The 23265-nt window shown below is 47.5% G+C and overlaps 11 protein-coding genes across 11 annotated transcripts; 5 read left to right on the top strand and 6 right to left on the bottom strand.

The window, feature by feature from the left end:
- Window positions 1-531: 531 nt before the first annotated feature.
- Window positions 532-2283, top strand: F4822DRAFT_434444 (major facilitator superfamily transporter; the record flags this gene model as incomplete). The annotated part of the gene is made up of 2 exons (XM_051462007.1): window positions 532-885; window positions 964-2283. 2 exons carry the CDS (start codon window positions 532-534, stop codon window positions 2281-2283), a joined length of 1674 nt encoding a protein of 557 aa, XP_051309097.1.
- A 169-nt stretch (window positions 2284-2452) lies between these two features.
- F4822DRAFT_73431 (fungal-specific transcription factor domain-containing protein) lies at window positions 2453-4220 on the bottom strand. The gene is made up of 3 exons (XM_051463901.1): window positions 3822-4220; window positions 3265-3772; window positions 2453-3202 (listed from the first exon to the last, which is right to left on the bottom strand). The coding sequence occupies exons 1-3, from the start codon at window positions 4183-4185 to the stop codon at window positions 2539-2541; spliced, it is 1536 nt and encodes a 511-aa protein (XP_051309096.1). The 5' UTR covers window positions 4186-4220; the 3' UTR covers window positions 2453-2538.
- Window positions 4221-4488: 268 nt separating this feature from the next.
- F4822DRAFT_73364 (membrane transporter) lies at window positions 4489-6529 on the bottom strand. Its single transcript, XM_051463900.1, has 2 exons — window positions 5150-6529; window positions 4489-5089 (listed from the first exon to the last, which is right to left on the bottom strand). Exons 1-2 carry the CDS (start codon window positions 6160-6162, stop codon window positions 4495-4497), a joined length of 1608 nt encoding a protein of 535 aa, XP_051309095.1. The 5' UTR covers window positions 6163-6529; the 3' UTR covers window positions 4489-4494.
- A 740-nt stretch (window positions 6530-7269) lies between these two features.
- Window positions 7270-8498, top strand: F4822DRAFT_73352 (uncharacterized protein). Its single transcript, XM_051463897.1, has one exon. It carries the CDS (start codon window positions 7423-7425, stop codon window positions 8458-8460), a length of 1038 nt encoding a protein of 345 aa, XP_051309094.1. The 5' UTR covers window positions 7270-7422; the 3' UTR covers window positions 8461-8498.
- A 271-nt stretch (window positions 8499-8769) lies between these two features.
- F4822DRAFT_73354 (galactokinase) lies at window positions 8770-10824 on the top strand. Its single transcript, XM_051463898.1, has 2 exons — window positions 8770-9824; window positions 9877-10824. The coding sequence occupies exons 1-2, from the start codon at window positions 9193-9195 to the stop codon at window positions 10793-10795; spliced, it is 1551 nt and encodes a 516-aa protein (XP_051309093.1). The 5' UTR covers window positions 8770-9192; the 3' UTR covers window positions 10796-10824.
- Window positions 10825-11101: 277 nt separating this feature from the next.
- F4822DRAFT_73356 (uncharacterized protein) lies at window positions 11102-12259 on the bottom strand. The gene has a single exon (XM_051463899.1). It carries the CDS (start codon window positions 12100-12102, stop codon window positions 11485-11487), a length of 618 nt encoding a protein of 205 aa, XP_051309092.1. The 5' UTR covers window positions 12103-12259; the 3' UTR covers window positions 11102-11484.
- Window positions 12260-12814: 555 nt separating this feature from the next.
- Window positions 12815-15846, top strand: F4822DRAFT_420185 (uncharacterized protein). Its single transcript, XM_051459681.1, has 2 exons — window positions 12815-14217; window positions 14275-15846. Exons 1-2 carry the CDS (start codon window positions 13149-13151, stop codon window positions 15723-15725), a joined length of 2520 nt encoding a protein of 839 aa, XP_051309091.1. The 5' UTR covers window positions 12815-13148; the 3' UTR covers window positions 15726-15846.
- On the bottom strand, window positions 15847-17210 carry F4822DRAFT_420176 (uncharacterized protein). Its single transcript, XM_051459680.1, has 2 exons — window positions 16466-17210; window positions 15847-16392 (listed from the first exon to the last, which is right to left on the bottom strand). The coding sequence occupies exons 1-2, from the start codon at window positions 16728-16730 to the stop codon at window positions 16196-16198; spliced, it is 462 nt and encodes a 153-aa protein (XP_051309090.1). The 5' UTR covers window positions 16731-17210; the 3' UTR covers window positions 15847-16195.
- A 109-nt stretch (window positions 17211-17319) lies between these two features.
- Window positions 17320-18213, top strand: F4822DRAFT_73218 (uncharacterized protein). Its single transcript, XM_051463896.1, has 2 exons — window positions 17320-17867; window positions 17922-18213. Exons 1-2 carry the CDS (start codon window positions 17570-17572, stop codon window positions 18065-18067), a joined length of 444 nt encoding a protein of 147 aa, XP_051309089.1. The 5' UTR covers window positions 17320-17569; the 3' UTR covers window positions 18068-18213.
- Window positions 18072-18892, bottom strand: F4822DRAFT_73190 (ribonuclease-domain-containing protein). Its single transcript, XM_051463894.1, has 2 exons — window positions 18418-18892; window positions 18072-18357 (listed from the first exon to the last, which is right to left on the bottom strand). The coding sequence occupies exons 1-2, from the start codon at window positions 18701-18703 to the stop codon at window positions 18245-18247; spliced, it is 399 nt and encodes a 132-aa protein (XP_051309088.1). The 5' UTR covers window positions 18704-18892; the 3' UTR covers window positions 18072-18244.
- A 1102-nt stretch (window positions 18893-19994) lies between these two features.
- On the bottom strand, window positions 19995-22261 carry F4822DRAFT_73213 (uncharacterized protein). The gene is made up of 5 exons (XM_051463895.1): window positions 21698-22261; window positions 21402-21542; window positions 21273-21344; window positions 21021-21223; window positions 19995-20952 (listed from the first exon to the last, which is right to left on the bottom strand). Exons 1-5 carry the CDS (start codon window positions 21771-21773, stop codon window positions 20596-20598), a joined length of 849 nt encoding a protein of 282 aa, XP_051309087.1. The 5' UTR covers window positions 21774-22261; the 3' UTR covers window positions 19995-20595.
- Window positions 22262-23265: the final 1004 nt, after the last annotated feature.

The raw sequence follows: 23265 nt of genomic DNA, 5'->3' as shown, positions 1-23265 counted from the left end.
TAAAACAGGCACGGGGCAGATGATTCTGCGGCCTACGGTCTATGATGCATATGTATCTTCACGCACAAATAAAAATGAGTCATTTAGCATGCATGTCGTTGTCACCGCTACCTCGCCCGGGGGTAGAGAGAGCGGGTATAGACCCAAGATTTACTATTTACTATTACCCATCTACGAACTTCGGTCCTCGGACTAGCAAAAACGAGGAAATTAGTCCTAGTCCGAACCGTTTCCGTGTTGTAATTCGTCAGTGAATTCCCTCTTCTAGTATCCACAAAGCCGTTTCGGCTCCGGTAATGTGTAATTTCAAGACTATATCGCAAATACTAACCCTTTATGGAATTGCCGCCAAGCGAAATCGGCTAACGACACCATCGTATAACCCGGCAGCGACCCAATATCGAACCAACAAATTTATTTAATAAGTAGACCGACCCAATCGAGAATAGACAAATGCGACTGTGAATCTCTAAAGCTTCAACGTCTGTGGGTCTGTTAAAACATCTCAGATCGGTATCTATCTAAATAGAGATGCCGGAACCCTCCCTCAACAACGATGACGACAGGAACAACGGCATCCTCTCCCTAGCCGCGGAGGAAAAAAGCATAGAAAATGGGTCCGGCACGCTCTCCCCCGAAAATGAAAAGGATGTAGAAAATGGCACTCTCCCAGCCGAACCACCAAGCGAAAAGCCCGTCGTCGAGGCGCGCCCCAACTACTCCGTCTTCACGGAGTGGGAGAAGAGAGGCATCGTGATCGGTGCCGCCATCGGGGCTTTCTTTTCGCCTCTGACGGCGCAGATCTATCTACCGGCGCTTACCACCATAGCGACGGATTTCCACGTCACGGTCAGTCAGATCAATTTGACTGTTACTACGTATATGGTAAGTTAATTGGACTCGAGGTTGATGTTATGATTCGCTGGACTGGACCGGACTGAAATCGCTAATGTCCACCTATAGATTTTCCAGGGGCTGACGCCGATGTTCGTCGGTTCCTTGGCTGATACAGCGGGTCGTCGTCCGGCCTATTTTATCTGCTTTATCATATACATCTGCGCCAACATCGGATGTGCCTTGGCGCCTTCTTATCCGGCCTTATTAGTATTGCGCATGCTGCAATCCGCGGGCTCGAGTACGACTGTAGCGCTCTGTCAAGCAGTTGTAGCAGATTGTATCACCTCAGCGGAGAGAGGTCACTATGTTGGTTACACTTCGCTCCCGATTCTGCTAGCACCAGCTGTTGGTCCTATCATAGGAGGTGTTCTGTCGCAGTATGCGGGGTGGAGATGGATCTTCTGGCTTTTGTCGATTCTAGCGGGGATCGTTCTCACTATTCATGCTTTCTTCTTGCCAGAGACGTGTCGGGAAATCGTGGGTGATGGTTCGATCCGACCGCATCCAGCTTATCGTACGTTGTGGCAATTATCCAAAGACGCCCTACGACGGCGTCGCGAACGGCGCAACCAACAATTAAACGGCGATCCCTTAGCCCACACGACTTCGCACGCCTCGACGAAACGCAGCCTCCGCATCAAGAAGGTCAATATCCTTCAATCCATTATCATCCTTTGCGAGAAGGAGATGTTTGTCCTGCTCTCCTACGGAAGCATTGCATTCACGGGCTTCTACTGCGTCGCCACCGCCATGCCCACGCAATTATCAGAGAAATACGGCTTTGATCAGGTCAAAGTCGGACTCATGTACCTTCCCATGGTTGGTGGTAGCATAATTGCTGCCTTCATCAACGGGAAATTGATGAATTGGAACTACCGACGGCATTGTAAGTTATTGGGTGTTCCCTATGAGCGCAGCAAGCAGCAAGATTTGTCCGATTTCCCGATTGAACGTGCGCGACTCGAAATCGGTGTCCCGATGTTGTGCTTGACGATTGCATGCATCCTCGGTTGGGGCTGGGTGTTTCAATACCGCGCCCATATAGCCGTACTGTGTGTACTGCTGTTCTTACTGGGCTGGGCGGTAGTCGGCTTCAGTAATTCGATCAATGTCCTCCTCGTCGACGTAAACCCCGGCAGTGCAGGTGCTGCTACTGCGAGTAATAATCTGACCAGATGTTTAGTCGGGGCTGCGGCGACCGCGGTGATTGGACCTATGATAAATGGTGTTGGTACTGGTTGGTCATTTACAATTCTTGGTCTCATATACATAGCGTTCTCGCCGATGATATTCATGGTTATGAAGTATGGAGTCAAATGGCGGAAAGAGAAACAGGATCGTAAATTGGCGAAGGAACAGAAGAAAGGCGCTGCCACCGGAAAATGAGATACATCATTTTAGAATAAATTATTCCAATAAGATTAATATTGATAAATGCGTTCTCGTTGATTAATTCTGCGACGTAATCCGTATTAGTTAGAACATTACAATAACATGCTAGAATATCTGTTTGAGTAGACAGAATGTGGTATTTCTTACATTATATGCGTTTGCTTTCTTTCTTAAATATTGCTTCCGCTCGGGCTCCGAGTAATTAAATTAGGGTCTCGTCTGCTTGGGGAACTCAAGAAACTCGCTGCATTAAATGAGTAGAAGGCCTTCGCCGTGTTCCCAAATCTCATGTATCCAAGAACTTCCTGGTGGGTATGGCGTTGAATGAGACCAAGCCCTCTTCAATTGGCCAAGCGCCAAGTAAAACATCGATAGATGCGAGAATTCGAGCAAATGCCCAAAAGCAGTTAAAATAGCCTGGCGTTGTTCGTCTGTCCGAGCTTCGCCCCCTACGACGAACATTGGCCAGACTGTTCCCTTGAAATGGGTATCGTTAGGATCGATCTGACTAAGATGAGATAGTGTGCTCTGAACCAATTGATCAGATACTTCCTGGAAGTCTGCGCATCGTCCGCTTAAGGCTCGTCGACCGTAGATTTCAATGGCGCCTTTCCAGGCTTCGCCAAGCGAACGCCGAGATTGTGCTGATTCTGGTAGTGGACATTCTGCAGCCCACTTCTCAGTATCGAAATCCTGTATTCGAGTAAACCACCTAGTAACATCTTGCGATGACGGAGGTTCGCTGGTAATTGCGGTGGCGTTGAAAGTATGCAAAGTACTGAGAAGGTCGGCCGGACAGCCAATCCAGCTGTGTAACTCTGTACCTCCCAGAATTTGGTCCAATTCGGATTGTGAGAAAATATTAAGAAGTGGTAACAGCCTGGGATCGAATGTAGAACCAATGGTTGATAAACTATTTCCCTGTTAATAAATACCTAGGTAGTAATCTTGTACCTCAACTCATTTACAACTCACATCGAAAAAGTCTCCTCGAACCAGGTTTGGAGTGTCGAAGTAGCATTCGGTCGCGATTCCGCTCGTTGCGACGAAAGTAACACCTTGAGTCCCTCTAGATGATGTTTCCAGGCCGACTTTCCCGAATCCACTACGTCTACCCAGATTAACAAGATCACCGCAGCGATCAGCGCATCCAAAGTTTCGGCAGTCTTTGCCAGGGCTTCTCTCAGAGCGCCAAGACTTATAGATGAATGGGTCAAAGCGTCTGAGTAATGAGCGGAAGACGCATCATTGGGAGGCTTGAATCTGGTCACTTCCGTGCAATTGAGAGCTAATTGTCTGGAAATTCCATTTTCAGATGGTGAAGCGGCTGATTGAGCCACTGCTCGCGCTTGATGGGAGGCAGCGACAGCTAAAATGCTATGGATTAGTACCGGATTACCAGGCATCAAAGTGAGGAACTGTTTGAACGCATTTGGCGCCTCCGGCTCGTATAAAGTGCATTCAAGGCAACACCGGTCAATATCTGGAATAAATATTAGCAATTAGGATCTGTAAAGACAGCTATCACATACAATAAGAAATATGATGCCTCGCCCGAGGACTTAGGTCCTGAAAAGCCGGGTCTGTTAATGTCTTGTTTAACAGCAAATTCAGGGATGCAAGTCGCTGTTTTCTAGCCAATGACTCTATCGTCTGCTCCCCAAAGCACTGGCGCACCATCTTTCCCCTACTTTCTAGGCCGGCCCAAACTAATGGCTTGTTGGTGCCGTATCCGAGACATTCTCGGCCCTTTGTCTTGCATTTAAAGCAAGTCGGAAGACAGCCGTCACATTTTAGACGCCTCCTTCGGCAAGTCCAACAGGGATTCGGTGAGAATTCCAGCTGATCGTCCATGCGGACACAAGAAAATCCCAAAGGAAGCATCGGCGGTCCCATCGTCAAAGAATAATGACTATAAAATTCGGAGTATACAAAAACATTGAATCGTAAGTAGAAATTAAATGTTAGCGAAAGGTACGAAACGACATTGAAACGCACGGACAGGGGACGCCCCCAATATTGCAACTACCAGGAATATTATACTACCTATTATTTACATATCTGTTCTAGAAGCTTATTAATTTTATATCCAATTCTATTAATTGAGGCCTATCATTTTTCCCTTGTCTCTTTTCCTTCTAATATTGCCGGGATTGTAATTATACGGTGCGAAGCGAGATACCTAGGTATCTAAGCACAATTCCCTCATGCGGGATTGGCCGCTTCTTGTCTCGCTTGCTCGCTGTCACCATATGCAGGCTCCCGTTGCTGGGCTTTCTCGTCTACTGTCAGATCACTCTTCGCCCTGCCGATTCGGATAAAGCCCAGGACTAGAATAATGACCATGGCCCCGCATCCGACGGCAAACCAAAATGCCACTTTGTAACTTTGCCCCAGCCCGTCACTCGAGTTGCTTGCGACCGCAAAATCGGCCCAGCCGAGGAAAAAGCTGATTCCCAAAAACACTAGCCCATTAATACACGCTCCTGCCAGGCCTTGTTGATCTTTTGGAACACTCGTAGTGATGAAAATACTACCAACATTGAAACTGATATCGATGCCTATAGTGGTGCATACCATTGCCGGGAAGACCCACGCCCAATAATTGGGGTTCTCAGGCATCAAAGCGAACAGAAGGGCGCACAGCACATAACCCACCCCAGATACAAGGAATAGTATAGTGCCGGGGAGGCGGTGGAGTGTAAGTCCACCTAGTAGGGCGATGATAATTCCACCTGCGGCCATCGGAGCAAACCACACCGCAGCGATTAGGGGCGGGATCTCAAGAACCGTTTGAATACTGACAAGGGTTAATCGCTCAGTTCCAATGCTATCGAGTCGCAACCAGAATATGACTTACTAAAAGCTTGCATAAAAGAGGTATATCCCGAAAGTTCCGCATGCGAAGAAAAGGGCGAGGAAGAGTGGACCGATATACTTGATCGCGAACAAGCTTGGGGGCAGTAAAGGTCGTTCCGCAACCCATCCCTCCACATAGATGAATGCTACAAGAGCAATGATTCCAAGTATGAACGTGACGATAATTTGGGGCGATGCCCAATGGCCTTCGACATGAGAAGCATCGGTGATGGCATATGTGAGTAGACTCAAGCTCGACACGCTGGTAAGACATCCCCACCAATCCATTGAAGACCAATCACCTCGCTTCAACTCGCGGGGAACGCAGAAGTACGTGATAGTGCACAAAGCGGCTAACAGTATAGAGGCAATCCAAAAGAACCAACCCCAATACAGAAACTCGCCAGCGACACCAGCAATAATAATGCCGGAGAAGAACCCAAGCGGTGCGCAACCTCCATATAAGCTGAAGACAGTATTCTTCCGCGGGCCGGGACGATAGGTCGTTCCTAGTAAGGTGGTGCCAGCAGGTAAGAAAGCAGCTGCTCCTACTCCCTGTAGAGCTCGAGTCGCTAGGACCATTGGTAAAGTACGGCTGAAGCCACCAATCAGTGCCCATACCATTAGCCACGCTATCCCGCCGAAGTAAATTGAAAAGCCGCCAAACATATCGGTAAGGCGACCGAAAGGTAATAGCAATGAGCCGGTGACGAGGGAGAAGACAGTGACAGGCCAAGTTCTCTGGTTTGGGTCGATACCAGTATCCTCGATAAGTACTGGCAGTAGCACACTAAAACCACTAATAAGGAACTCCGCCATCATCATCGAACCGAGGACGGAGACACAGAAGCCTATCTCCATCCATCCATTGGCAAAGACATCAGGCCTGCTCCTCCCAAGTTTCTCAGTGTCGATAGAGCTGTCAAGGGGGCTCCCGTAAGAATGGGGTGGGTTATCGGTGCTTGGGCGATTCGCTGAGGCTATGCCAGCCCGAGATTCTATATCAGCAACCATCGTGATGTCTCAGTTGCACTTCAACAAGGAGCTACAGGACAAAAAGACGATCTTGTACAGGGTGTCGAACGATCTCTGACACGGAATGGTTTATTCGCGACACCTCCATAACGCTTATGATGGAATATCATATTTAAGTAGAATTTTCAAAGCACGTAATTTGCGAAATTTGCGCTGAGGTTGACACCTCGCTAGCCATTGACTCATGAACAAGTCGTGGACAAAGCGGCGTATTTGGACTGAATTGGAAGCCAAGACTCAACCCGTGCATTCGGGTTTCCCACTAAATATTTTCTCCATACGGAGAACCGTCTGCCGGTGTACGTAAGCTTCGCCGAGTTTTCCGTATAGAGGACCTGGTTCTATGATAGGGCGCAAGTATTAGCGGATTGAAAATCTAGATCGATCTCCCCAGGGTTCTCTTTGACGTATGTAGGTATTTCGATATACCATGTGGTTGACATTAGTTAACCAAGCTCGATCAGGCAGCCAAGCAACATATCTAAAACAGAACAGCGAAGATCCTGTTTAACCGCTCGATCCACTATATCGAAGTTCCAGGGTTAGTTCTATGGTTCTCACCCCCGCACTTGGCTCTTATAGGAAGCCAAGCTGCAATTCTGAAGCCGACCCTAGGCGTGTAGTGTTAGCCTATGTGACTAACGCCTACTACTCTTATTTCGCCCACATATGAATATTTCAAGATGACGATATTATTGCAATGCCATCTAGAATATGTTGTTAAGATCCAGGATAAATGGAATCCTAGTGAGCCGTCCGACGATCAAGCTGATCTCGTCTTATAGTTTCGTTTTGCCTTTCAAAGATGTTTGCGACATTCCCCTCAAATGCCATGATAGTCGGGACAAAGTGTTTTCAAAGGGGTCGAACCGATATCTCACTACCGTGACAGGATCGCCAACTAGGTATCCAAACCAATGGGCGATCTCATAGCCACGATGCACAGACTCCGTTTTCAGCTAGATATCGTTATTATATAGACGGACCTTCGTGTAAATAGATCATGGCATAAAATAAACCATCAAGTACTGCGGTTTTCTGCTTCACTTCTTGTCTCTCGCGCAGGCCGTCTTTTTCATTTTTTAGTTGTTTTCTTGAGTTGCCTCATTTGAGCTCGCTTCTTTTAATTTCGGTGGCCCGTATTCGATCGCGAGACAGGTTCATTTACGAGCCTACGGACCAGGAGTTCGGACGGCTCTTTTTTTTCTTTCGATTCTTTGACGATTTAATCAATTCACAATGAACGCATCAGCATCACTTCGGGCTTCTTTCTACGGGCCAGATGGGCCGCTCGGTCTACCTCCTCAGAATGCCCGGGACCCGAGACGACATACAATGGCGGGCGATGTCGAAGCTCTCCGATGGCGCAAAACTCTAGTTCCGGTTGACTACGCGGATTACAGCTCATACTGTCGAGAAATGAAGGAAACAGCTAGCCAAGAGTCCGTATTCGATGTTGAACAAGCCCCCGAGCCACCCTCGATAATGGATCAAATTGGTCGGATGTTCACGATCTGGCCGTATCGGGATGCGAATTGGGTCATTGCTATGTTATTTGTGGTCGGATCGATATCGTTTACGATCAACGCCTTCTTCGCCTTGCTCTCCGCTTTTATTCCGGAGACCTTGTTCGACAACGAAATCGAGTTAGCAATACCTCTAACAACTCTCTTCGGTGCACTCATGTTCGTATCTGGTGGCAATCTGGCATTAGTCGCAGGATGGAACGCCGACAAGGGCACGTTCGAGCCCGTTGAATACAAGACGGAAGATGGCAGCACGAAAATGTATAAACCAGCATTGCTTGGCAGCAGCGCCTGGTCTTGGATACCTACGATGACCGATTTTAAAACCGCGATGCGAACGGTCCCCTTCCAGTCAAGTTTGGTGCAATTCTTCGGAGGTATGATTCTTTCAATTACCGTCGTGGGTGGTTGGCCAGGTGTCTTATCGCCCGACGATATAATGGGATCTCAGCTCTTTCTATTCGGACCACTGTCAATTGGAGGAACTATGTTCTTTCTTGCAAATCTGAGCCTTCTTATCTGGCTGCAAGATCGTTGGTATAAGCCCAAGCCAGGGTCGGCCGCTTGGCAGGCTACATTCTGGAGTTCCGTTGGTTCGGCCAATTTCGCGATTGCTGGATTCTCCCTTTTCCTTGAGGATATGGGTACTTCGACTATCGCGTCCTTCATCGGATCCTGGACATTCTTTATCGGCGCCGTGTTTCAATGGTATGATCTCATGGCATTCCATCCCGATGGGTGGGCCGCATGATGTGGTTGTTAGAGGAGGGCTGAGACGACATTTCGTTAGGCAATTCAGAGAATTGGCGAGATGGGTTTGGTTAATTCAGTCAAATAGCCTTAGAATTCGTTCTAGTGAATTGATTGAGGGAATTTTAGAATTTCCAGCCACTGTCGTCATAGTATCTGCATAAGTGAAGGTTACCGCTAATGTATGTGATGCATAATAATTCCGTCCGCTGTTAATAAAAACCGAAGGCATGGGGAGCTGCGAAGGTGCGGGGGACTCATTCGGGTTAGCTAGTATCGCACAATGACGGTTTCCGGCCAATTCCTCGGCGCGGCTGGTCGCGGGGTATTTCTAGTCCTAGCTAAGGTGGGCAGGTACCTGATGACGATCATGGAAAAATGAACGTGTTTTGCGATCTTGTGATTTCTTTTGATTCTAATTGTAAAACCTAGTATAATTCCCTCAAATAAATTTTTTATTCTCTAGAATATTATTTACCATTTTGTATTTTCTACTCAATTTTGTTTTGGCGATATATACCAAAAAAGCCGATCGCTGCTGTTAAGAAACTCTATCTCGATTAGACAGGGGGGGCAAAAAGGTACATCCCATCTAGCTCTCTCAGCTCGAAGCGGGGCGGTTACACTTAGACGGAAGTAGACAACACCACCTTCATATTTTTGCCTTTTCTCTTTTTCCTTCTTTTCCCGGGACGTGTCGTTTCTCTGAAGCTTCATCCCCAAACCGAGCAATATGTCGGGACCCGTACCTACGGTCACTGCGCTGCAGGACATATACACTCAACAGGCTTTGGCCGACCAGACTGTGAGGTGGAACAATCTACTCGACAAGTTCCACGCCCTCTATGGAAGCCCCGCCCAATTTGTGTCACGATCGCCAGGTCGCGTGAATATCATCGGCGAGCATATCGACTACTCGCTTTACTCCGTCCTACCTATGGGAATGACCCCCGATGTCATTCTCGCCGTCTCTACCGATCTCGAACCCTCTCAAGACGGCACTTACAAGATTAAGCTAGCGAACGTCGACAATGAGCGATTCCCCACCCGCGAATTCAGCGTCTCCTACTCCGAGGTCGAAATCGACGCCACTGTGCACGAATGGACTAATTACTTCAAGTCCGGATTAAGAGGAGCTTTACAATTGCTGAGGAAGAAATATGGTGCTGATTTCAAACCAAAGAGTATGGAGGTGTTGATGGATGGAACGGTGCCCGCTGGTGGTGGTCTCAGCTCTAGCGCTGCCTTTGTGAGCGCCAGCGCATTAGCTGTCATGATCGCCAACGGCGAGCGTGATGTCGACAAGAAGGCACTTACTGAGGTCGCGATCGTAAGTGAACGAGCTGTCGGCGTTAACTCTGGAGGGTAAGTCTACTTTTTTCCCCCGATTGCAGGAAATTTTATTAATTATTTGTAGAATGGACCAATCTGCTTCAGTGTTCTCCGAACGAGGGTCGGCTCTACTAGTTTCCTTCACTCCATCCCTCTCAGCGCGGCCGGTGTATTTCCCTAAAACAAATCCCGAACTTTGCTTCATGGTCGCACAATCATTCGTCACATCAAACAAGCAAGAAACTGGGCCAATTCATTACAATCTCAGAGTCGTCGAATGCAGTATGGCAGCGGCGTATCTGAATGCCAAGCTATCTCCCAAGGGAACTGAACTCCCCAAAGATGCGGGCCCATTAGGTGTATCCATTCGCGGATTCCACCAAAACTACTTCAAAGACACACAAAAGTCAATGCCCGAACAATTGACCGAATTAATTGAGCTGACTAAGACCACGCTCACCCAAGAAGAAGGATACACCGTAGAAGAAATTGCCTCGGGTATCGGTATATCGGTTGAAGACGTGAGGGCTCGCTTCATGTCCAGCTTCCCGGTGCGGGGCGAACGCTTCAAGATTCGCCAACGGGCGCTGCACGTATTTACCGAGGCCCTGCGCGTCCTCCAATTCTTATCTCTTCTCGAAGATCCGGCGCAAGCTCCCGATTCCGAGCACACGATTGAATACAACGGAAGACTTGGAAAATTGATGAATGAAACTCAAGACTCATGCCGAGACCTATATGAATGCAGTTGCCCCGAGATTGACGAGCTGTGCACAATTGCTCGTGAGGCCGGGAGTTACGGTAGCCGGCTAACGGGTGCTGGCTGGGGTGGATGCAGCGTCCATTTGGTACCTGCTAATAAAATCGAGGATATCAAGAAAGCGTTGCTCGAGAAGTACTATTCTAAGCGACAACTGAGCGAAAAAGATTTAGAGGGAGCTATTGTTGTTAGTCGACCGATGAACGGTAGTGCAGTTTACAAGCTCAAGGACGGAAAGATTTAAGGGAACTAAATATATACCTAGCATTGTTATTTATCGCATGCTACAAGCCATTTAACCTTCAGCCTTTTGACTCGTCTTTTTGGAGTAGGGATCTAAGCATTTTGCGCATAAATTGGGAGATAGAAAAAATGGCTATCCATCGACCGTCAGTTCCCGGTATTGCTAACGCTTTCTCGAAGCTTCCATTTCTTTGATTTCGATCACGATAGTGCGCCAATTCGGATTTATGAGCTTCATCATACCTAGGTACCCTCATCCTTAAGAAAGCTCCGAAGCTTCATTGGTCCCGGTTCAAACCGTATTGCCTGTTTAGGAAATGGCTTATGACCGACGGATGCGAACGATAAAGTAGGTTAAAATATTTTAAAACTTCTGCTATTTACATGGTAAATCCACTCTACATTAAGATAACAATTCTTTGAGTGACAGCTTCATTGCTGCGTTTGACATCTTCCCAACCCTATATGTAGTGTCAAGTCCACGCGTTCCAGCGCTTGGGGCGCGTGAATTCCTTCCTATACTCCTTTCCGTTCCCTATATCCAGCCGGTTTCCAAACATTACATTATTCCTCGTATTTCATTTCCTCATCTGGTCTCTCCTTACACATTCTGTATATATACCGCATATAATTCATACAATTCAAAACTCCAATGCAACAGCTGTACGGTTGGTGCAAGTGTAAGTCATCTCAATTTTGGCGCGCAACACGGTGGCTCATGGTACCGTTCCAGGCGGGGTAGGTTGTGTGCCATGCGCCGTTATCGTAGGATGTGGTGGAACTCCAGCTCCAGCTTGACGTAGGTACATATGTAGTCCAAGCACTAGAGGAAGCGATAGTGGATGTCGTTGGTTGTGGCAAAGTTTCCGTTGGTAGCTGAGTAGATGTAGCTACCGTACTTGACGACGTAGTTGATGTGGTTGATGAAATCGTGGTTGTGGTGGATGATGTTGGTGTTATGCTTGGCTTTGAAGTTGGGTAAGCTAATGTTGAAGTCGAAGTGTTATTATCTTCAGTGACAGTAGTCGTCACAACGTCAGTTGTAGGTTGTATGTTAATGACAGAAACCGTAGTAGAGACCGTTTGTGTTGCGGGATCAGCAGTAACTATTATTGTATCCGTGACTGGTGGAGAGGTCTCGATAACAGTGTCTGTTGAACCTGAACCTCCATCAATCGGTACGATAGAATATGTAGCACGAGCGACCAATGATTCCGTTGGTTGTCTTTTTGTGAAAAATGGCAACGCGGATGAGGGATCAAATGCAGACAGTAAGAAAAGAAAAGAGATCGGCAGATTTTGATGCATATTGATCAACACCTCAAGATAACTTGCTTGAGACGGCTGAGGGCTGCGAGATTTTGCACCTTACACTTCGAAGGAGAAAAAAGATCTACAAGACAAAGAAGATGTTTTAGTCCTACCAATGCACTTTGCGCTTTTATTATAGGCGACACAACAATTGATGATATTGAGATGGTTGGGAATTTGTTTGCGCGTCTAGGGTTATGAGGGGTACAATTCGGGGGCTGGTAGAGTGGGTCAATATTAGATCGGAGATGAATTGATTGGTCGATGCATGCTACAGCCACATTGTACCTTCCGTTTTAGGGAGTGGGCCCGCGCCACAATTAGTACCCGTTCCTGCATTAGGTCAATCGGGAAAATAAAATGCACTGACCCTGCACCCTGACCCATGTAAATGCTAGGTCCTAATATCTAGAGCTTCATTGACGTACTCATGGAGAAAGGCAACTTCATGATATAAATGAGGATTTTTTCGGGCTTATCTCATCCCAAAACGCCCCCCAGACGTAATGAATTTATAACTACATATGTACACAGGTATTGAAGTACTTCCAATGCGTACGTGTGTTTCTGGTGTGGGGCCTTCAATAAACGTTGAACGGTCGACCTACATACGCGCATGAAGCTTCATCTCTAGTTTACGCGTTTAGTCACGAGCTATTCGTTTGGGAGATGGAAATTGCAAGTTTGCTCATAAACATGGTGGGTCCTTCTGCTTGTTGCTGTACGCGACATGAATGAGAAGGGGCCACCATCATTCGTTGATTATTGAAAGGTTCTGTTAAAAGAAAGCGCGAATACATGAACTATAACCATGGATTCCTACATTCTCACATTATTAAACCTATACCATTCCACCCATAACATCATAACATTTCTAGATGTTGGTGTCGACAACTTTTAGAGATAATTTATAAATATAGGCTCCATCTAACCAGTTAGAGAGTTTCGTCTAAATAAACGACGGCAACTCTCAAGGCTATTCCAATACGTCTCAAAGTCATCCCGAGACCGACAGTAATCCCTCTTCAATTCAAACTATCGAAATGGCAGCGGAATCCCATCACTCTCAGAATCCTGTCCCAAGTGATAGCTCGAAAACTTTAAGCCTTCAGGGGTCGCCACGATCAAATGATGGCGATCCAGAGCTTGATCAGGGTGAAAAATCTTCACAACAAGAATACAATCCCCCTCAGGGTGACGCGAGTGCGAGCACGGGAAACACGGGAGACACTGAAGTCCCACCTAACGTACTCCCGCGGTCACCAGAAGAGATTCGAAATTTGGCTCAACCGAGAGTGACGAGGATCCTCAAAAACCAACGGGTCTTGAACATGATTATAGGCCAGCACGAAGAAATAATCCAAAAGCGTTGGAAGAACAAGTCAAAGTCCAAACGCAAGGCGCTATTACTCGAAGCTTGGCCCAACATGCCACCAATGCACCGCCCCGAAGTTGCACTCTGGAGACGCTTGCATAACGAGTACTCACCCCATACTCAAGCCGACGCCGAAGATCTCACCCCATTCTGGTGGCCACATATCAACCTTGAAGACTTGTGCAAGACAGAGCCACTCCTTCTAATGCTAAATGGCCGCGGGACGAATCCGCCCGACACCTTTGTCTACGCCGATTACGGGTCCTCAAGTTTCGCGGTGAGGACTAATCTGATCAAAGCAGTGTATCTTCCTCGCCACTCCATGTTATTTAGAGGGCGCATCACTGAAGAGACATATGGTCAGCTCTACTACTGGGATGACGATGACGAGGCAATGAAAACGGATCCTACTCGTGCGATGATTAATCCCAGTATCGGCCTCTGGATTTTGGAGATCCAAGATCGCCTATACGATTTCCTCGTCAAATGCTGCACTCTGATACTTCACGATATGCCAAACGACGTATTGGTGCCAGTGACGGGGGTAATGCGAATAAGACCCGAACTTCCAATACTCTCGGCTAAAATCAGCTCCGAAAGCGTCGAGTCCCTAGCTATCTCAGCATTCGAGGATCTATTCAAGGCGCCAAGAGATACCGACTTCGATCGTATCGAAGCTCTTCTTAGAGCTCAGAAAGCTAGTGCTGAGGATCACCTTTTCGCCCTAAAGGAGGATCCTGGTTACTTGTCAATGGTTTTGAAGACCATGTCAGAGCACATATTGGAATGTATACCTGATGCCGAGGGAAAAACGCACCCGGTATTTGACGAGTCCGAGCTTGATTTTCTTTGGGCGCGAATATGGCGTTTGGTTATGATAGAGGCATTTTCAGCCATAGACATCCCGACCGTCCTACTCGACAAGCTTCTTCATTTGATTCACCTTCTCGATGAACATGAAGTTGACATGTCCCCGGAGAAGGAACTGCCGCTAGGGTTGGGTGCAGCGGTCTACGACTTCATGCATACGTTACTGCGTTCTGCGTGGACATTCAGTGATATGGGTACCTTCCACAAGTTTTCTAGCTCGCCTCCAATGCGACAGTATTACTGCCGTGACCAACAAGGTAAAATCACGAGCCGACTTGATTCATGCCCTATCGACAAGGCCCGAGACGATTTAATAAATATCGTGGAGAATCTTGGATCTAAGCAACAGCTGTTCGTCTTAGGCGCCAGGGGGCTCGTCACCGAGCTAGATTTCCTCGTTCGACGCGAGCCTGCGACGAGAAGCCTCTTGACCGATTTAGTGGCGGATCGTGTTTCGACCATCGGTGTCCTCTGCGAGTGTATCCATCAACTGGACCTTTTCCAACCTTGGATGTCCGCCTATTCGAAGTACTATGATCAACACACAGCTGATTTAACAACAGGCGTCACCAACTCACTTAAATACATGTACAATTTCCATAAATTGGATGACAGGAGTTGGAAAGAAATGGCTGCATTCATTGGAGTTGCCTCGTCAGGAACACTTCCCTGGTACCCATCAAAAGCGCGCCCGATTCAAGAGGTTATTGAGACAAGAAAAGTCATTGAACATCTAACCGACAAGTTTTGGGAAGGGATACTCCCGGAACTGAAAAAGGTAGATGGAATATCACCAGCAGTACTCCACGCCTTCAACCGCAATGTGAACAGGACTAAGTTATGGGTTGCACCATCCGAAACGCCCAAAAAGGGAAAGAAGGGGGAGAGTGTGTTGGATGAGTTCGACAAACTCATGCTGGAAGTACGAGAAGAAAACGAGAAAGTCAAGCGAAGAATTAAGAGTAAAGCAAAGGGGAAGTCAACTAAAAAGGCCACTGAAGAAACCGAAGCCGAAGCTGAAGGAGAAGCCACTTTAGCTCCGCCTCCGCCACCCCCGACTCCTTTGTTTAAGGTCGACAAACGGGCGATGAAGGTGTTCAACGCCATTCTATACGACCAACCTGACACTTCTCAGCTAGGAGACGTTACGTGGAATGACTTCGTCTACGCAATGATAGCGGTAGGATTTAAGGCCGAAAAGATGTTCGGATCGGGGTGGCACTTCGAACCACCTTTGGACTGGGACATAAAGGAAACTATCCTGTTGAATGAACCACAAAGTGGCAAGTTGGGATTCGTAGTAATGAGATTATATGGCAGGCGTCTCGCGAGAACGTACGGTTGGGAACGCCACACGTTTGCCTTGGCTACATAATTTAGGAGAAGGTCCTCTTTAGGGTATGGGTATGAGCAAGGGAAAGAAGTTTCAGGCATACTTACAAGGGCAGTAAGGGTTGGTGTGTGCCCCTGAACACTATCAATGGCTATCGTCCACTTATTGGTATATATAGGTACGTCGAGAAACACGAAATTTGTGTTTCTGGAAGGCTTCTACCCTTATAGGCCGTGTATATTATCAACGGGCCGGGGCTAGTTTGCTATTGAGTATATACCGAGATTGCATCACAAATTCATTATAAACAGACATAACATCAGCAACAATGCAGTTTGCTCGTGTGACTTAATCACTCACTCGTGTATTCATTCATTGTCCATACAGGAATCATCCATACTCATATAACACCTAACCAAGTACATTTTGTGAGATCCCTAAACCATATCCCATACTAATTGAACATCAAATAGACCATATAAACGAGCCATATATGAACCAATTGGCTATATTTACGCATGCTTGGCAGTCACGGGGCAGACACCTGAGGCCCCTTCGACGGCGGGGTGGACGACGACCTTGTCCTTGTGGTGTCCTACCTTGGCCTTTGTGATGGGGCAGACATCGCCGTCGGCACAGTTAGCTGTGCTGGGGTGGTGTGGTGGGAGGACGGTGGTGACGGGTCCGACTACAGGACACACGCGGTCGTCTGTGACATATATCGGGTCAGCAACAGGAAAGGAAGGGAGAGTGGACTATTTAAGGGATATATAGGTACTCACCCATCTCCTGGCTCTTAGCCTCATTGACGACGTTCCTCAACACAGGGCAGGCCTGGGCGTCAGGCGAATTAACGGACTTGGTGACAGGGGAAGTAGCCTCGGACTCGGGCACCGGGGGATGCTGGTGGAGCTTGGTGTGGTGCTCTGATTTGGCACCGACGACTGGACATGTCTGGCCAGGAAGCGAGAGGTCGATCTTAGGGTGGGATGGAGGGAGAGTGTGGTTTGTTGTTCCGACGATGGGGCATACTTCTGCGGAGGCCATGATTGCGTATGAAGATGTTGATATCTGTATTCACTGTAAAACTGATTCGATAGATTCGTCCTAGACTGATTTGAGCGAAGAGGAGAAAGCTTCAAAAGAGGGGAGAAGGCTTTATTTAAGGTTGCGGGTCAGAAAGGAAAGGGAGGCTGACTTAGGGAAGTCACCGAGCCTACAAGCCCTACGAGCCTTTCGTTTTCGGTCCCTCGAGCCTGCCCTATGGCTCTATTACCTCTTGTTACCTACGTCATTCTAGTCTGCTTTAGGAAATGAGATGGAAGTTTGATGATCATGATTGGAATTAGATGAACTCTGATTGGTTAGTAGACACGGGAACGGACCCAACAAGGTTCTAGAACTTGCAGTAGTAGAAAGAATTAACGTTTACCGGGATTGTCTTGTCTTATACGAATATCGCTTCGCAACGGCTTTTTTACACCGCTACGATAAGATCATCAGGTTGAATTTTGGATTGTGTATACCTGCCTAGATGAAAATAATTGCTGGGCAAACGCTCTTTATATATTTCAAGTTACAATTGGGATACATGCGGAAGTATGCATCCTTCAACAAAATCCAAAAAAAAGTTGGGTGGGACAAAAAGTAAAACCTGTAGATCTCATGCAACGGTAATGGGAAGATGCATCATCTAAAATTACTCGTATCTGATTGGCCAGAAATGTAGCTGGTACTAGCATTTTCCCGCTGAACGTTCAGCTTCCCGGTTAGGTACCTAATTCAGTAGATCACCGCCAGGCAGCTACCTATATAGGGGATATTCATTTCACAACAAAATCCATCGCTGATTTCTTTCGCATTAACTCACCATTTTACACCTCACAATGGCACCTAAATTAATATCAACCTTCGTCACGTTGGCGTTATTTGCATCTGTTTCGCAATCTATCAGATACAAGTACTCAGGCTGCTTCGATTCCCCAGGAGATCTCACATTCGAGCTACGACACGTATTTCAATCACCCGGGTTATGTGGGCGGAGATGTGAGACATCTCACTTTTCCGCGTTTGGTCTCACAAACAGCTCCGATTGCTTATGCGGCTACACGCCCCCCACTCCCGACAACGCAGCGGATGAGGAATGGTGCAATCAGCGTTGTCCGGGATATGCGATGGAATATTGTATGAATCTTTCGATATCTTCCCGTGTTTGAGCATGCCTAATAGAGCGAGTAGGCGGCGGTGAAGGATTTTACACGATTTACTTGATACCAGAACCTGATAACCACGATCCGCCTAACGGGACCTTAACGCAGGGCTCTTACGCACCGACGAAGGCGCCAGAGCTCGGATCGCAAGTACCACTCCAACATGCAAGTTAGATAGGTGGCGGTCAGGATCTTTTCCGAAGCCACCAAGAGGAGAATCAAGTATATACCCAAGACGCAAGCCGCCACATAGGGAATGATTTAGTTCGGACTTTATTTACTATATACCATGCAACCTATGAATTCCTGACGACCCAGATGACCCCCACACAAGCCACTCGAAAGCCTCATCTAAGATGTCCCAGAGCAACCGACGAAATTGTTACCGCTAGCTCCGGTATGGGTGATCTCACCCGCAAGTTTGCAGGATGTGTTAATAACGACACGATCGGCACCCGGCGAGCCTTATTCATACATTAGCCCATCCAATTTCCACAAAAAAACGTCCCGCGAATAGAACCTACCGCCAGTGTATACGCTGCCACTAGATAATAGCGGGAATTCGAGATAAGGCCCAGACACGGAAAACGAGAAACCCTCGTAGTTGTTGTACGTGTGCGGGTAACCACCCGGAGCACTGCCGGCTTGAGAGTCGCTGCATGCCTTTTGCGCGGCTGAGTTCACGGCGTTGGCGCTGTAATAGGTCGACCCGCATGTCGTAGCGGCTTGCGCGGCGCGCTCCTCGACTACGGGGAGGACGGCCGCGGATGCGAGAGCAGCCACGAGGGGTAGGAGTGTGAGGAACTTCATAGTTTTGGCTGGGTATGAGGCACGATTTGAATGGTGTCTAGAGGATTGTGATCTACTGCTAGATAACAGAGGGAATGATCGTCGTTCGACCAGTATATATACTCCTTCACATTCCCGTACCTGACGATCCTCCTTCCTCGCCGGGCATAAAGCACCGTAGAGTCGTATTCCGTTCCTATCCCCAATTCAGCATGGCGTCTGTCTAGATATTATTCCATTGGCCGTCTTCCTGCGGTGTCGTTACATGAGGCTGCGCGTAGCTTTTTAGCCTCTTGGTAGCTAGACAGCTTACGCCCAATTGAACCGGTAGTTGCTTCTTCTGGAACGACAGCCGAGCTTCTGTGCAGTGATAGATGGGTGGCTTAAAAGGGAAGGTCGTTAGATATTTAGGTATGGCGATAGAACGTGCCGATAAGGTTGGCGGAGATTGTGCGATGTGGTGAATGCGGGGATTCCATGATTCCCGGATTGATCGGGTTCTAGACTCTGGAATCCCGGCGTGTTTGGTATCTTGTGTGTTATTGGTGGTCGACCCTGGATTGAGAAGCAGGTTTTCACGTCGGAAGCGGTTCGGGTTCGTCCGTAGGATTGTAGGATGAATAGCTTCTTGTGAGTTGGTATTGTTATTTTGGATTTGGCCGAAGTCTTAATAAACGTTCGAAAAGGAGAGCTGAGGTCATACAGTTGCATAGTCGTTTGCTCGTCTGATTTCTTTATGACTTCCAACCTTTTAAACCCTGGCGCTATGAGCTTGGCGCTGGACCATTCGGAGTTGAGGGTCTCACGGACGACTACTCAACTCTCTCTAACCCTCCAGAGATAACTACAACTTCAATCAAGGCAAGAGATAACCGGATAACTTAGACGATTCGATTATTGCTATTAAGGGTTCCCCGGAAATTTATAACAATACAACATGGCAATTAGACCATGAATCTACAACAAAAGGATCTCACGGCTCAAGTCCAATGTCAAACTCATTCAATTATATTAATCCGACTCTTACGATATTAATTTATGTCGTTATACGCTAGGTAGTTGCCACATGAGAATGTCTACGACTGAAGCGTTACACCAAGTTGGCATAGGAGATCGGCTAGGAGTGTGCGACTTGTATTATTCTCATTGGGACTCTAAAGCATCTAACAATCTAAAAGAGCCCAATTAAGTAACTATCTTGGTACCTAGGTAATTAACCAAAGATCTTCATTGTCATTCTACGGTTAGTCAATATTAACAGATATAGGAAGCAAAATATGACCATATCACATAGGCCATAAACTTGATAGGGGCCCCCTTTTCGACTTCGAAAGATGGTGGCTAATACGATCTAAAGGATATTTGCTAGCGGCCCCATTCGTCCTTCACATATCACAAGATGATGCACATTATAGTCGCGAAACCGAGGAAGCATGTGTTCTGTGCCTTGGTTCTACTATGTGGACGGCGGGTTTCACCGCCATGCTGTCCACGACGGAGGTAACTCCGTCTATCACACAATATCATCATACTGGCATAATAGTAACCCCATGCAGTATAGATGCTAACTTAGACGTGAGAGGCAAAACCCATTATGCGAGAAACAATCATGTGACGAGAGAAGGATAGACTTTATTGACGAGATGTTCTCGAGGTATCAATTGAGGCTAGGCAGGTAGAACCGAGGATTTTCAATGGTAACTGAATACCGTGTTAAGGTCCCTATGTAGATAACACACGGTATACTCGTAGAGTTAGGTATTCGTATTCAGCATCGCTATCTAGCAAGCAAGCATAAGGCGCATATTCTCATATCCATTTCAATCCATACCACTCATACATATACCATCTCACATCCAATTGTCCAACTATTCAACTACCATCAAGGTATCCAAAACTAAAACTTCCCGAGCTTAGTTACGGTGGCTGTTGACAGAAGCCACCTCAGGCTGGCCCTTAGCGGGAGCAGACGCCTCACGGTCGAGCGGCTGCGACTTGCGTCTGCGGAGGACCACGAACGCGATGACACCCACGATAGCAAGGGACGCAACGATAACACCGACGGCGATACCAGCTTTGGCTCCTCCGGATAGACCGTCGCCGGGTGAGCTCGATGCCTGGTCGTTAGTAACTGCCGTAGAGGAGGGAGAAGCACCCGTAGCACTCGGAGTTGAGGGAGCCGACGATGATGAGCTGCCAGAGTCGAAGTCCGATGCCGTTACGTTGAAGCATGGTGGTTGGGCGGTTAGGTCCTCCTGTTTGACGAAGGTCTATAGATGAAGATGTCAGTGAAAATTTACCCAAGTATATAGGAGGCAAAGCCCCCGTGATGACTTACGATGTCAGCGCATGAGTAGAAAGTCTCATTGTTGCCGTTGTTCTCGTTCTCGTAATGCGACCAGTACGTTAGCTGAATGGTGGCGTTGGTTCCCGCAACTACATTGTCGGGGATGCTGGCGATCTTATAGCACTGGTGACCAGGCTCAATCTCTGCGACGTCTTTGACGACTTGCTGGCTGAACTGGCTCTGAATACTAGGTGCTGGATGTCTTTTAGTATGAGGGCTTATGACCTAAGTGAGGCTACTAACTGTTGTCGTATGCGATAGAGAAGTTGACGTGCCAGGCGTCGTCCGCAATGGATAGTTCAACGGTTCCCTGGGCTAAAAAGAGATGAGGTTAGTTGGTCAAAGTACAGATTCACAAGTGGGAGTACTTACTCAGGGGGAACTGTGTTCGGTTGACCACGCCGCTGGGACTTCCGCAAGGCCCAGAGTTGTCGGTCGAGGCGCTCCAAGTTCTGCCCTCAGGCCATAGAAAAGCCGCAGGGCCCATGATAGTTCCCTCATAGCCGTCACCATCTTCAGAAACAGTAGTCAGTTATTGCTTCTTTAAGTCAAAAAATCTTAGTGTATTGGGTACGCCAAAGGAGCCGTGACTCCATAATCAGCCTGATTAAGAACTACAGCGATAACAACACCAGCAAAAGGAAAAACAAATATTATATATTACTTACGAGCCCTTTTATTGTTGTCGGCGGCGACGTGGCTCCCAGCCAGTGCAGCAAAGTAAGATAGCTGAGTCAACTTCATATTGAATGGACAGGATAATGAATAGTATCACTCAAGACTATAGCGATGCAGTGCAGAGTTGTCGGTACGGCTGCGCGGGTGGGCGTGGCTGAATAGAGCCTTTTTGAAGGATAAGGTCAGGTGTAGTAGAGGGCGATCTTATAAGTATCAGTTGTGCAACGGCCGCAATCCATTGCATTTCATGGGGAGTTCATTTACATACATATAGCCGGCCCCTTGTCACGAGCCAATCACCTTTCTGCCAAGCTCAGATTCCCGCTGTATAGGTGTGAAATGGTGCGCTCAAGTCATTCGCCCGAGATAAGCCGGCCCAAGACAGTGTAGAAGAGTTCTGCACCTCGCTTCTAAACGGCAATGCCGTAATAGATTCCTCCCACCTAAACAGATAGCAGCTAACTAATGGGTATTAGTTTCCTCGGATATACTCCTGTGTATTCTGACAACATCGGTAATTAGAGTATCTCGTAATAATACCGCGGTATGAGTCCTGTTGGCGCTAGAATCGAGGATGTTGAACCTAACTATCTCGAGATTTGCTTTGCTATATGCTAGCGTCCTGGGTCCATTGAGCCCTGGTCTTGGCCACAATAGAGCTATTTCTCGATCCTTTAGTGCCCCAAAGCGTTGAACGTGTCGGTCTCCGAAGCCAATTGGCCGAACAACCCCCGTCGATGGTTAGCCAGACCTACATGGCCCCCCATGGGATATAAGAAGGGTGGCCATCCGATGACGGCAGGCTAACTGGTAACAAAGGGGAACTTATCTGCGTTAGGCAGGTCTCACGAAGGATCCTCTGATTTGTTTGTTTTTCAAGCGAAATTTTCAGGTGAATAGAATCACGGCCTATTTCTACGCCACTTCGCAGTAGTATCAACTAGGTCGTGTCTAGCATAAGGTACATGGGCCTCGGATTCCTTCCGAGTAAGTGAGCTACCTATTAGGCTCTGACTAAATTCTTCCTAGTTTTGTGTCGCTTTCATGCTGCAAACGGTAAATAGATTATCACTGCTGAAAAGCTCAAGAGACAGTTGAAGCAACGGTATGAAAAGGCATCGGGGGTAGTCGAACTATAAGTAGTGAACATGAAAAGGATAACAGGACAAACATCCCGCAGGCCGAAAGACGGTAGGAGTAATATCAACCCTAGGATCATGGTGCGTAGGAATATCATAGATGTGCGTGGGAGGTTGGCAAGTAACGGGTGACAGATATCCCGCTGCTGGTAACGTAGTGACTCAATCCATTCTCATCATGATATGGCGGTCTCATCGACGGTGTGGGGTTTGATCGCTAGACCTAGTTAGAACTGGTAGAATCGCATGAGACTAGGAGAAATTAAGCGAATCGGTTTGCGGGTTGACACTTGACGAGTGGATTTAAGTGGCCAGATTCGATGGGTGGTATGATTCCTAACCAACACTCAGATCGTAAGGCCCCTGGTCCTATGTAGCCGAGCTTTTCAGGTCACGGGCGTAACCAGGAGTTGAAGCGG

Source organism: Hypoxylon trugodes (genome assembly GCF_022578975.1).
Source record: "Hypoxylon trugodes strain CBS 135444 unplaced genomic scaffold F4822scaffold_11, whole genome shotgun sequence".
NCBI lineage: Eukaryota > Fungi > Ascomycota > Sordariomycetes > Xylariales > Hypoxylaceae > Hypoxylon > Hypoxylon trugodes.
This window is presented reverse-complemented; position numbering and strand designations above follow the sequence as displayed.

Bases quoted from the DNA above. Each gene is read 5' to 3' on its own strand.
- F4822DRAFT_73431 (XM_051463901.1), bottom strand. From the start codon at position 4,185: ATGGGACCGCCGATGCTTCCTTTGGGATTTTCTTGTGTCCGCATGGAC. The intron at 3,773-3,821 runs GTATGTGATAGC...TATTTATTCCAG, and splicing joins GAGGCATCATATTTCTTATT to ATATTGACCGGTGTTGCCTT. The intron at 3,203-3,264 runs GTGAGTTGTAAA...ACAGGGAAATAG, and splicing joins TTCGAGGAGACTTTTTCGAT to TTTATCAACCATTGGTTCTA.
- F4822DRAFT_73364 (XM_051463900.1), bottom strand. From the start codon at position 6,162: ATGGTTGCTGATATAGAATCTCGGGCTGGCATAGCCTCAGCGAATCGC. The intron at 5,090-5,149 runs GTAAGTCATATT...AACCCTTGTCAG, and splicing joins CTCTTTTATGCAAGCTTTTA to TATTCAAACGGTTCTTGAGA.
- F4822DRAFT_73352 (XM_051463897.1), top strand. From the start codon at position 7,423: ATGAACGCATCAGCATCACTTCGGGCTTCTTTCTACGGGCCAGATGGG.
- F4822DRAFT_73354 (XM_051463898.1), top strand. From the start codon at position 9,193: ATGTCGGGACCCGTACCTACGGTCACTGCGCTGCAGGACATATACACT. The intron at 9,825-9,876 runs GTAAGTCTACTT...AATTATTTGTAG, and splicing joins GTCGGCGTTAACTCTGGAGG to AATGGACCAATCTGCTTCAG.
- F4822DRAFT_73356 (XM_051463899.1), bottom strand. From the start codon at position 12,102: ATGCATCAAAATCTGCCGATCTCTTTTCTTTTCTTACTGTCTGCATTT.
- F4822DRAFT_420185 (XM_051459681.1), top strand. From the start codon at position 13,149: ATGGCAGCGGAATCCCATCACTCTCAGAATCCTGTCCCAAGTGATAGC. The intron at 14,218-14,274 runs CTGGTTACTTGT...TGGAATGTATAC, and splicing joins TTTCGCCCTAAAGGAGGATC to CTGATGCCGAGGGAAAAACG.
- F4822DRAFT_420176 (XM_051459680.1), bottom strand. From the start codon at position 16,730: ATGGCCTCCGCAGAAGTATGCCCCATCGTCGGAACAACAAACCACACT. The intron at 16,393-16,465 runs GTGAGTACCTAT...TATATGTCACAG, and splicing joins GGCTAAGAGCCAGGAGATGG to ACGACCGCGTGTGTCCTGTA.
- F4822DRAFT_73218 (XM_051463896.1), top strand. From the start codon at position 17,570: ATGGCACCTAAATTAATATCAACCTTCGTCACGTTGGCGTTATTTGCA. The intron at 17,868-17,921 runs GTATGAATCTTT...TAGAGCGAGTAG, and splicing joins GGGATATGCGATGGAATATT to GCGGCGGTGAAGGATTTTAC.
- F4822DRAFT_73190 (XM_051463894.1), bottom strand. From the start codon at position 18,703: ATGAAGTTCCTCACACTCCTACCCCTCGTGGCTGCTCTCGCATCCGCG. The intron at 18,358-18,417 runs GTAGGTTCTATT...TGTATGAATAAG, and splicing joins TGGCAGCGTATACACTGGCG to GCTCGCCGGGTGCCGATCGT.
- F4822DRAFT_73213 (XM_051463895.1), bottom strand. From the start codon at position 21,773: ATGAAGTTGACTCAGCTATCTTACTTTGCTGCACTGGCTGGGAGCCAC. The intron at 21,543-21,697 runs GTAAGTAATATA...CTGTTTCTGAAG, and splicing joins CGACAACAATAAAAGGGCTC to ATGGTGACGGCTATGAGGGA. The intron at 21,224-21,272 runs GTTAGTAGCCTC...AAAGACATCCAG, and splicing joins CTCTATCGCATACGACAACA to CACCTAGTATTCAGAGCCAG.